The following is a 12,785-nucleotide window of genomic DNA, read 5'->3' on the forward strand; positions in this document are numbered from 1 at the left end:
AAAAAAAAAAAAGTATGGATTCATATCAATCATGACCCACCAGATGTGTGTGGAAATATATTTATCTGCAGAGACTCTGCCCTGTTCTGCCCTCGTGGCACAGTCTTTGCGTGCCGTCGGGACCGTAGCATCCAGGTGGCACGCTATGTAAAGACATAGTGGAGTAATGGCGTCCTCAGCAGAGAATGAAGTCACGTTCCTGCTGTGGGTGTTGATATTTTAGCAATGTTGTGGTTTGTTGTTGTAGACTCTCCAGCTGTGCATGCACGCAACTGCATGTGTGTATCCCACTGGCTAGCTCTTTGCTGCTGCTTTGCATGGCATATGATGGTTATTGCAGACATGTGGAGGCAGCATCAGGGAAGCATAGCACCCACCCTCCGGTTCCCCCCGGTTAGCACCATTAGCCCTGTCAGCACTGTTGCCGTTGTTTAGTGCTGTTTATAGAGTTAGCACTGTTAGCTGCTAACTGCTAACTCAGCTTCCTCCATGTTGAAAACCATGTCCAGACAACTCATAAGCTCTTAATTTCGCATGTAGCCCCTTTGGAAGCAAAAAGCAATCAAGAAAATTATGATGGAGCCAGAGCTGTAGCTACACACTGATATAAAGTCCTCTGTGTTTCTGGGACTTGAGAGATTTAAATTACCTGAGGAGCTGATTTGGATTTTTAAGGCTTATTCTTATTATAGAGTCATTAAATGTGGCTGTTTTTATGCAAAACAAATATGGTTAATTAGACACTATAATAGGATTAAGTTTTCACCATTCTATTCTTCAGCACTCAAACAACTGAGCGGAGAGATAAAGTTTACATAAACAGAATTAAATCAATAAATGTTATGTTATTTTTTTGTGTGTATTTCTTTGGGGCTGGTGATGATAATCTTTAATTGACCTTATTAAACTTAGCCAAGTTTTAGTTTAGCTTTATTCAGAAGTGTATGCTCATATGAGTTGTTTTTGGAGTTTGCTTAACGTCTGCTTGGTTTGTGTATCTGTCTGTGGCATCGTCCCTTCGTTCTTTACCTCTCCTCCCTTCTGCTCATCTCTTTCTCCTCCACGTCTGTCATTATGATGAGAAAACCCCAAAACACCACCACAAGAAGCCGTAACCCTCGTTCAGATGGCAGGCTCCGTTCGGCCTTAAAGATAGTGCTTGGCAATAGTGGGTAAATCTTTGGACTAATGAGCGTTGGGCTGTGAAGCCCTGGCACATCCGACTCTCATAACCATAACCATAACTCCACCCTCTGCTGGCCACAGAGCACATATCATTTATAAATGATAGCCAAGTGTGTCCTCTTCAGCATCCTGGTACTATATTTGCACCAGCTCTTTGGTTTTATTGCAGGTTTCAAACCAGAAACACATGTCTCTGCGGCTCAGTCGACGGGAGGGGGGGATTTTTTTTTTTCATCTTTGGGCCACAGCTGATTGAAGGGTCACTGATAAAAGAGATGAAAGGAAGAAAGATGGATGGACAGAGAATGGAAGATGTTGTTTGGGAGGAGTACACGCTCGCATTAGCGGCATAACACAATCTATGCAACGTCCTCGAACAAATAAGCAAACACTGTTGCATATGGCACAATGATTTTTTTGGTCCGCTTGATCTTTTTAGGGGGCAGTTTTTTTTTTTGGCATATTTAAACAGCGACAATGTTTTTCCACCACTGAGGAGGTGATTTTTTGGCTTTGTTTTCCAGTTTTTTCCAGATGAAATGAACTTTGATAGACAGTTCAGCCGCAGGGAATTATCGTTAAAAGGATTCGGATTGTTAGAAGGATTTCGGGAGTTTAGGCACTGGTTTAAATGAAACAAAGCCTGGTTTAAGGTCTGCGGGTTCTGGTGCTTTCTAGTTTAAAACACTGTTAATACCAGCGGTTTGCATGAAGTCAAAAGATTTATTCCACTTCTAAGATGTTTACTTGCTTGTCTTCAGATCAGAAGGTGCTTTGTTGCTCTTATCCACAATGATGAAAAGAATCAGCTGGTGATGGGCAGAAAGAACGACCTACAGTGGCCCATGAGGTTCAGTTCTCACAGTAATGCGTGACAGTAAATGTCATGCACATGTGAGTATTTTTAGTTTTTATTTTCCAGACGTTATATGGATTTTCAAGGATGTTTTTGCCCTGAAACCACATTAATGCTTGACCTTGATAGACATAGCTTCAGTGGCATAGATTTCTCATGAGACGTAGATTTACTCAACCCATCTGCACATTTGACACACACACACACATACTGGAAAGTGTGCCAGCTGAGCAGGATCGAAGCCTGCCTCATCTCTTCCACATCATTCATCATGTCGCCCTTTTAATGACACCACCTGTGTCAACAGCAAGGGGTCCGCTGGAGTGTGTGTGTGTGTCTGTATGTGGATTCATGTTTACAGGCATGCTCGGATAACATGCAGGTCACATCTGGCCTGGCAATACAAGAATCCCCATCCCGCATACACACACACACAGAGAAAAAAAACACTGCTCGTGCCTCCGAGGGATGCTTGACCCTCATCCACGCCTCGTGTCGTCTTTCACCCACAGAGATCAGTCACCGTCTTGTAACCTCGCTCATGTCACTTCACGACAAGAGAGGTGTGAACTGCCAACCGCCGCTTGACTGATGTGAGCCGACGCAGAGATTTTTCATGGGTAGCATCGACAGCGTGGATGTGACTGTGGAGAGAACAGCTTGTGTGCAAAAAAAACCAAAAAAAAACCAAAACGACAATGACATAACAGCTGCCGCGTTCACCCCCGCTCTGTTTGTACTTTTATCAGCAGACATTTATGTCAAATGTTATGTGTTGAAAAGGCTTTAATTTATTATCCTACAATCCGGAGGGGCATGTGATGCTTGTGAGGAATAATGAGGTTTTCATGCAGCTACAGTGGGTGTTTTGTGCCGTATGTAACTGCAGTTGTGGTGAAAGATAGTATTTACAGGGTCTCTCGTGCATAATGTTCTCTGTGCCTGTGTTAAAGTATGAACAAAGTGCCAGCATGATCTCAACACCTTTATCATCACATGCTATATGGTAACCTTGCAGACATACATGCCCCAACAAACTGTCCTCCTGTGTTGCAGATTCATGCATGGAAATAAATAGAAACGTTGCTCTAAAACATAAAGATTAACCTATCTTAAAGCCATACAACCTGTGCATTGGAAGTAAACACAATGTGGAAATATACCCTATTATGTACTTTCAAAATTAAAGTCTTACTTATTCAGCAGTGGATTTTACAGTAATTTACAGTGCCCCTTTTTCATCATGTAGCACAGCAACCTCACACTACTACACAACAATGGTGAGATGAATATAAAAGAGGGAAATATATAAACACAGCACAGCTGAGGATTTTGTCACTATAAGGTGTTACGTGCAAAATGCATGAATGAAAGTGTGAGAAAATAGAACATCATCGCCAGAGGGTGCAAAATAACAGCAGACGATGTTTGTGGGGGTTTTCTTTTGTGGAAGTGGAACTTTATTTGTACAGCTAAAATCTGGGTTACACAGAAATTCAAGGATACAAAAGACTGATTATAGGTACTGGAAATACCCCAAAAAATGTTAATCAAAGTGCAGCAAGAACAAATCAGACCAAAAGTAGAGAAAATGTAGGTCTTGCGGATAAAACTAAAAGCTGAGATGGACAAAGAAACACACAGTGAATCCACAAACTACACAACAGCACTGCTATTTGACTTCACACTGAATACAAATTATAAGGTTGTGGTTGAGTGATTATGTAGGGTAGCGTGCGTGTGCATTTGGACGTGTCTAATGAGCTAATAGGGCTCGATTTGTCTGTTTATGAGTGTATCTGTGTGTGTTGTTGTTTGCTGAACATGATCAGTGTCTGTAAACAGTCTCTCAGTGTCTGGGACTGTTGTCGAATATCTCCACACCCCAGTCACAACACAGACACAGGCGGCTCCGACAGGGGGGTGGGACCGGTTCGTCTGATTGGATGGAGACAATGAGTTTTGTCAATAAAACAAAGGTTATGTCTGAAGGAAATCGAATGTGTCGAATGGGACTTACAGGCTCGTTTTACGTTTTAAAAATCAACCATTTTTAAGGCAAATTTGCGACTTTTTCTGGATCAAGTGAAGTGTTTCTATTTTTCTCTTATTCCATCATACTGTCATGTCTTTCTTCACAAAACTGGTGAAAAAACATTGGAGAAAAAATGACATTCCGGCCTCACAGCAAGATTTCACCTGAAATTTCCACCACTGTTAAAAACAAAAATCTAGTTTTAAGACTCACAAGGACTCAGTCAATGTAAATCTTTATTCTAGTTAAGTCACAGCTTTCAAAGTGTTGCAGGCTGCCAAAGTTTTCTACACTCATAAAGGTAAAAAAAATCTGTCGGTATATCAGTTTGCATGTGCATTTCCAAAATGTCTGTATCCTTATTTTTGCAGCACAAAAGACAAAAAGGTCCAAAAAAATCAAATGCAGACAGTAAAGTAAAAACTATCAATCCAAACAGGCACAAAAGTTTCTTCAAAGGATATTCTGGCAGATTCGGCATTCAAGAACATGATGCATGATCCAGTTATGAATATCCATAGTCAATGTCTCAGTTTTCAACCGCTAACGACTCATTTACAAAATAAACACTGGAAGTCATATTCAAAGTGATAGAGATGTGCGAACGCCGACCCCTGAGACTTCACACCTCTGTCCGAGCGGGAATTAATCACTCTGTCAAAACACATCTTGACACTTTAAAAACCCACCCATGTCTTTTCTCCTCACAGGTCCAGAATGTTCCAGGAACTTTACGGCTCCCAGAGGCATCATCAAGACACCGGGCTTCCCCGAGAAGTACCCCAACAACCTGGACTGCACCTTCATGATCTTCGCCCCCAAGATGTCTGAGATCGTGGTGGAGTTCGACAGCTTCGACATGGAACCCGACACCACGCCGCCGCCGGGCGCCCTTTGCCGATACGACTGGCTGGAGATCTGGGACGGCTTCCCTGCAGGTGAGGAGAGGGTTCGGTTGAGGTGGGGATGAATGAGAAAAATGGAGGACATGTTGGTCTAAGCCTTGGAGGGTAAAACGGGAGCTCAAGCTGACTAGAAATATTTCAGTTTGAGTCTTAAAGGATGAACTTGAACCAACAAAATTGAAAAAATATGATTCTAAAACCTGAAACTGTCCATGTTTTAAACTTACTTAAACATCCAAATGTAAGACTGTGAATATGAGCACACTTTTCCTCAACTAGCTACAATGAAAAAACACATACACATGTTTTTGTATGTAGTATTTTTAAGCATTTATGAACTTTTAAGGCCTATTTTTAGCTTAAACCCCATCTAAGAAATATATTCTAATGGTTGAGATAAAACAATTCAAAACCAGGTCAAAAGAAGCTATAAAAAAAGGGCAAAAGGGATATTTTTGCCTGCTAAATTTGAATTTCCGAAGCATTGTATGAACTCTCAAGTCCCAAGCCAACTTTTTAGCTTGAGCCCCTGTCTCAGAACCACATTCTTATGGCTTAAAAGAAAGCTACAAATATGGATGCACTACTGAGATAGAGCCATGAGATCAAATGGAAAATGTCTGACAGAAAAAAGATGAAAGTAAAAGAATCGTAGGGGAAACAACAGGACTGCTCCTCCACAGGTGGAGGGTGAGAACAGGCAAAATGGGATGGAGATGCAGAAGGATAAATATGCGGAGCTGAGCAGCAGCCGAGAGAGGAGAAGGATGAGAAGTGCTCGGGACGGCTTCCCCCTGCAGATGTTGACAGAAAACAGACAGAGATACAGACAGAGACATGTGGAGGTGAAGAGGAGGAGGAGGGAGGAGAACAAAGGATGGATGGCTTCCCTGCAGGTGGGACGAGCTCGGCTTGAGCAATGGAGGCGAAGGAGAAAGCGGAGGCGAGAAATAGACTGGTAAAGACAGGAGGGGAGGTGGGGGCTGAGGTGGGGGAGGAGGGGATGCAGGAAAGGATGTGTGTTTACACTGGTTTTATTTTTGGGATACAGCCTATAAATTTTTGTGCATATATCTGCGGTAACAGAATTAATCCCTGAACGGAAAGTATTTTACACTTCCTAAAGAAAACTTATCACATCATTTATGAGCCTGGTGTCTTCAGGATTCATGCTTTTATAGTCATGTTTCGGAGCACTCTTCCTTCACAAAAGGTTTTACAGGCTGTGTCAGGAATTTGGCACAGGAGGATAACACTGTGTTTCTCTGTCCTAATTGGCTGGATATACAAGGGGGCCACTCTGCCCGCCGTAGCCCTGATATGTTGAGCACTCCATTGACTCTGAACAAGGGTGTAGGTTCTGTTTGTTCATTGCAGGAAAACGAGGGGTTTTTGGGTCCTTGGCTAGAACATTTTGAGCATTTAATTAATTTCCTGCATTCTGGTCATTATTTATTATCCAATTTGTGCCTTTTCTGCATCAATTTATGGTGTAAATATTGTTCATTTTGTCAGAATAAAAGTCCTCTGCTACTTTTATGTTTCATTAGACGAGACAAGTGCAATTAGTCTAAATAGTAAGGGGGATGTGTCCCCTGCATCCCTCCTGAAATCTATACCTATGACTCTGGATCTCAATTTGAAGGGGATGGGAGGGGGGGGGGGGGTCCTATTGACAACACATTTTCAGTCACTTTGATTATTGATTGATAAGGAAAAATATTTTCTCCTGGACTTTTAAAACCTTTGGAAGTTTTGCAGGTTTCTGAAAATACAAGCATGGCTTTTAAGGAACTAGCAAATGTTACCGTTCAGCTGAGGAGGAGACCATGAGCACAAGCCTCCTGTCCATGAGTAGATGCACTCTTCCTCCTGTGCGATGATACAGTTGGCGGGTGTAGTTCGCTAGAGAGAAAATAGTTCCTATGTGAAACTGCTCACAAGATGTTCTGTGGATTATCTTGAGTAACCAGCTCTTGATTTTTAGAGAGAGACACTGCTGTTGAGTTTTTCAAATTTATTTTCTTGGCAATTTGGCAGACGGTATCTCCAGCACTTGGCAACTCACACCAAAACAATCTAGGTTAATAAATAGCACTACAAGGAAGAGGAAAAATATGTGTTTTTGATTTTAGGGTGAACTGTCCCTTTAAAACCCCACAAATGGGAAGATGCATACAGAACAGCCCAATCAGGATGCTGATGACACATTAAAGAAATAATTTCAATCCTACTCTCAGTAACCAGTTAGCTTAGCTTCGCATAAAAACTGGAAACACAGGGAACCATTTCGCCTGGCTCTGTCCAAAGATTTCAAAAAAATCCACCTTCTAGCACCTTTAAAGCTCTCTAGGAAGAGAATAAGTATATTTCCCAAAATGTGAAACTATGCCTTTATCCACTTACAGTACATAAGAATCAATAATGGCTCAGCTGTTACTCAGCTGTCAGTCCTTTACTTGAAACTCACCCTCCTGTGCTCACACAGAGGCTGGATGTACTGAAAGAGAGACTTCTTCACAGCTTGCACATTGTTCCCTCACCAGCCACATTTGGAAAATCGTCTCTCTGCACATGAATGACGGCGACACATCCTGCTCTCCCCTCTGTTCACACTCCCCTCCTCTCGTTTGGACAGCATTTCTCAGCTTCCATTGTTGTCTAATTAGTCGTACAGTGTGCAGATAATGGTGAGAGCTACATACCTTGGACAGGCCTGAGTAGGCTGCCAGGATGCCCACAATACTCACTGCTGTGCCCAAAGCATTGCCTGGTTATTGCCAGGGAGGAGACTGGCATGGGAACATGAGGGACACAAAGACTGGCACAGGTATACAGACAGTGACATACACTTTAAAGCCATGCCAGCATACATAACATGCCAGGGCTTTTCCTGTCAAATGATCTGTGTATGTGTGTGTGTGTGTGTGTGTGTGTGCATTCAGGTGTGTCTGTTAGCATGGACAAGTGTGTGTGCGTGTGTGTTTATGTGTGTAGGGGGTTGTGGAGGTGTGTGCGTGATGCTATAAAGCGCTGTATTCCTGTGTTTGCTGAGGGAACATGTGTGTCAGCGCAGATAACAAAGCATCTCTGCAGCAGGGTGATCAAACGCTTTCACAATGTTAACACGAACACCAAATATTCCCATCATGCACTTCTTTGAGAGCTGTAAAATCTTCTCTTCAAAAGAAAATGATTTTTTTCTGGTTGAATTGAATCAAACAAACAAACATCTAGGGCTTATTATTTTTGGATTCACTCTTCAAAAGAGGATGTAATCATTTATTTTGTTAAGAATTTTTTTTTTTTTTTACAGGGTAGTTCATAAAAAAAATTTTTAAAAAAAAAAGGAAAGGGATGAGTCCTAAATGTAGAGTTTGGAAATAAAAATATTGGATTATGTTCACTTATTTGATTTTTTTCCAAAGCTCTCAGTCACATTTTATGCTTTACACAGCAGATCAAATCTGCTCGGTATGAGATCATTTTAAAACTCCAGAAAAAAAATAGTAATAAAAAAATATTTTTTTTTTTTTTGTCAAAAAAATGTTCAGAAAAAACTCTGCATGAGCTGTTTTTTAATCTTACACTCACACATACTGAATGTTCCCTATGTTGAAACACTGGAATTGAATCTTCTTCCTGCTGTTTGTTTCAGATATGACCATTTTCCAAAATAAATGTAAAGGCAGCCATATTGCTTGAAAGATTTTTCCATTTTATAGCTGATTACATCGACAGCAGACAGCCGTACAGCGAAACCATTTCACACCACCTCCGATAAGGCTGAAATAATTCAAAATGTAATCCGTCACAGATTGTCGACTACCTGCTTTAAACTGTAACTGATAAACATAATCCACGAGATTACTCAAAGTGCTGCATTCCAATGTGATTGCCTGCTGTTACTTTTTGCTTATTTCGCCTCAAATTGTTAGAAAAGTATATTTTTTGTAACATGTATAAGTTCGCTCTAGACTGAATGTTCCCTCCTTGAGTCCTCGAGAGGCTGCAGATACAGTATCTCTATGAAACAGGAGGCACAACAAGCCTGGCATTGTTTCTCGCAGATAAGAACAGGATGAAATGGCCAGCAAACTGTGGGCAGGCAGCAACGTCAGCACTCACAGTGTTTAAGACATGAGACAGTCTGTCGCTGTGTGCTGCATGTAAGAAAATCGTGTTGTTACAGTGGATGTCAGCCCCTGTTTGTGCTTGTCATGATTTATCATTACATTTTAGTCACAGATCTCAACAGCTCTCCCTGAAAGATAAATCTGAAAAGGTCAAACCTCCAGCAACACTTGAAATACATAGAAAGGCTTGATTGTAGGACTGAAGTGTTTTGGCTTGTGGCCTTTATCAAGGAAACACATTGGTCTTACAATAATGTTTTATATACAACGAGTGTTGCTGGAGTTTTGATCTCTTAAGACTTCTTTCTCTTCTCCCTGCACCTTGGAAGCAGGTGAGGTTGTGTTTGCACCGCCCTGTTCCTGAACACCTGATTTGGATGTTAGCAGCCCTTTAAATGGCAGGTTTCTGTGATTTTTAGCTTCATAGATATGGGTTAGAAGGGGCGATGCACACCTACTAGTAGATTCAAAGGCAATTATTAGTTCATTAAATATCCATCTGCATATCCAGCATTATGAAATGGTCGCCATTATAAGCCCACTGAATGTCAGTTTAGATGAATCCACTTTTATGTCTGGAACCTCCCATCTACAACGGGCTTGAGACGCACCCTCATTGAGGACTTGGCTAAGATTCCGGAGCTACTTTCTTATCCTGAAGCACTCTAATCGCTACACTAGTGAGGCGCCTGATTGTCAGTTTAGATAATGTTGTGAAATAGTCACATTTTCACTTTTTCTACTTTCGTATTTGAAAACATGTGATTGTACATCAGTTAAAAAAGACATCTCTGGTTAAAATAGGTCAAGGCTGACTCTTTTTTAAAGATTATTTTTTGGCTTTATTATAAAGAATAGTCTAAGCATAAAGGGGGAGACAGAGGGGATAAGAAGGACATTGCCTTCTTATATGGGACGCCTGCTCTACCCACTATGCCACTGGACGCCTCATGCCAAGGCTGACTTTTGGGTTCACATGTGACACAAACCCTGTTTAATAGATGAAAGTCCTGTGTTTTTTGACACATTCGCCTCCAACCTTCAGGCTGACACAGACTTTCTTGCGCTTCATTCTATGTTACTTGACTTCCTTCTTTGTTGCCATCATAGTTATCGTAGCAGCAAGAGGTTGCTGCTAAACAATAAATGTAAACGACCATTTCATGGCCCGATAATGGGCCTACTAGTAGGAGTGGCAGACCCCTTCTAATCCATATCTTTGAGGCTTATAACGACTGATAACGGCCATTTAACGCCCTAATACCAGCTGAACCGGCTGTTCTGATTGATAACTCTTACAAAATACAGCTGATGGCACCTACCAAAGATTAAGAAGAGGAAGAAGTCATGTTAGGCCACAGGACATTTTTAGGGTTGTAAACAAGACATTGGAAATTAGTTAAAGTGTTTTTTACAGTGCAGCTGATGGATCATTTTTGGCAACGCTTTACTGTGCAGAGCTATAATTTATTAATTTTTCTGACAATGACTACTGAAAATGAAAATTCAGTTGGTACACTTTCAATTAATTCATTTCAACTGCTGACATAAGTCAGTCGTAAGCAGGTCCACCATGCATTAAAAAAAGTGACATTTCTCCACAGGAAAGCAGGCGACTCCACTAATATAGAACACAACTATTATGGATGATTAATACATGAAAATTAGTTTTGGTTTAGATGGAGGCTGTATTTAAAAATATCTACATATTTTCCCTAAAATTAATACCAAATTACAAAGTCCTTTCAGGAAATTTCCTCGCAAAGAAATGAGAAATTATGGAGTCTTACAATAACGCATTACCTTATGTGTTCATCCAGATGGTTTTTTAAGGATTCTGGAAATACCTGCAAAAATGCAGTATGCAGTAAACGTACCTTTGGGGGTTTTCAAAGATTGCTGGGGATTTATCTTTGTGAAAAATGGAGGTTTTGCTCTGTGACTCGAATGTAATGATAGTACAGTCTGTGAAACTGGGAGCAAATATTTGGAGGTCTCGTCGTCTTGTTTTGTTTTTTTTTTTTCCAGCAAAGAGTGTGCTCAGAGTTAGAATTTTCTCGTGTAATATAAACAAAATATGAAGTCAAACAGATGATTCTTTCTATTTATTAAGTTAGATTTTAATAGCAGTATTCCCTTAGGGGTTCTTCTTTAGGCATCTATCTACTGCACTTTGCTTCTCTCACAACACTGGGTCTGATAATCTAAGAACTTTACAAAAAAGCATATTATACCATCTTTGTAATTAGTTACCAGTTATTCCGTAGCAGGAAGTCTTGAGTTTAAATCTTAATTTAACACCATGGACTCAAAGTTGGAAATTTAAGCAGGCACAACATAGACGTTAAACACAATATCTTTCACTGTTCACCTGCAGTCTATATATAGTGTTGGGAAAATAAGTGTCAATGCAATATGTCATGGAAACGAGTGTTTCTGCTACCTGTCATCTCACCTTTGTTCCCGTCTTTAAGGTGTCACATCACCTACCAGAGGTGGGAGAATGGAGCTGACAGGAGATCAACTCTTTTCAATCTAAATTTTTTAACTTGAATTCTGCGTTGATAGAATATAACAGATTAAAAACCACGTTTCTAGCTTCTGTGTTTTTGCTCAAAGCCAAGAAACATCTCCCAGGACAGCGAGGGCAGAAAAGGACAAAGTGAATAATAAAAGCACTCTGCATTTGATAAGTGATGAGGTTGACGTTCTCCTTTTTCTTCACCTCCACTTCTTCATCTCTCACTCCCTTTTTCTCCTGTCACTATCCTGCTTTCTTCTCTGATCTTCCCTGTTCTCTTTCCTTATATTCCTCTTCTCCTCCCTCATTTCCTACCTCTTCTCTACTCCCTCTTCCTCCCTCAGTGGGCCCTCACATTGGTCGGTACTGTGGCCAGACGTCCCCGGGCCGTGTGATCTCCTACACCGGCATCCTGTCCATGACCATCACCACTGACAACGCCATCGCCAAAGAGGGATTCTCCGCCAACTACACCATTCGTGAGAGGAGCCTCCCCCCAGGACATGAAGATGAGGGTGAGCAGCTGGAGCAGTAATGGGAAATTGAGGTGGAGGGTAGACATGTCATCTGGCATTAGCAAAGACCAGGGATCATTTCCTGGATGTTTCTGTGTCTCATTTGCCTTTTATAGTATGAAAAAATCAAATGCAAATTTCCTTTAACAAGACGCTGAATCTTTCTCAGCCAGCTTGTTTGTGATCTTTGACCTCTGACCTCCATGTTGGAAGGAAGGCAAGCAGATAACAAATTCTCCCTCAGGGATTTATAGCATGCAGCAAAGAAAAAAATTGAATTTTTCACTTTATTGCCCCACCATATGAGTCCTTCATGTAATGAGCTGTGAGATGGGTTTGTAATTTATGAGGAAGAAAAAGACGTAATACCCCACATTAGACGCCCTTTACACCTTGCATTAAAGTGTGTCTAGACAGGATTTAACCTGATTACATTTACATGTGGTATTAATATGTGTCTGCCCAGCTCAAATAACCAAATGGTTGTAGCTGTTCACCACAATTTGCTCAGCCGTCGCTTTATAAACGGTTAGCTTACATTATGAATTGCCAGGTTTTGCTAGTATAGGCTAGTTTTGTCAGAACAAATCGGAAGCATACACTTGGTCTTGTCTTGATTCCATCCACAGGTG

At 41.0% G+C, this 12,785-nt stretch overlaps 1 protein-coding gene across 1 annotated transcript in view; it reads left to right on the forward strand.

Moving 5' to 3' along the window:
- LOC125901829 (neuropilin-1a-like) overlaps window positions 1-12,785 on the forward strand; it is a 98,509-nt gene that overhangs the window by 33,345 nt on the left and 52,379 nt on the right. Inside the window, exons 4-5 of the mRNA XM_049597768.1 lie at window positions 4,787-5,014; window positions 11,983-12,153. Of these exons, the coding sequence (XP_049453725.1) occupies window positions 4,787-5,014; window positions 11,983-12,153 (399 nt within the window). The remainder of the gene's footprint in view (window positions 1-4,786; window positions 5,015-11,982; window positions 12,154-12,785) is intronic.

This window comes from Epinephelus fuscoguttatus, linkage group LG15, assembly GCF_011397635.1.
Source record: "Epinephelus fuscoguttatus linkage group LG15, E.fuscoguttatus.final_Chr_v1".
Taxonomy (NCBI): Eukaryota; Metazoa; Chordata; class Actinopteri; order Perciformes; family Serranidae; genus Epinephelus; species Epinephelus fuscoguttatus.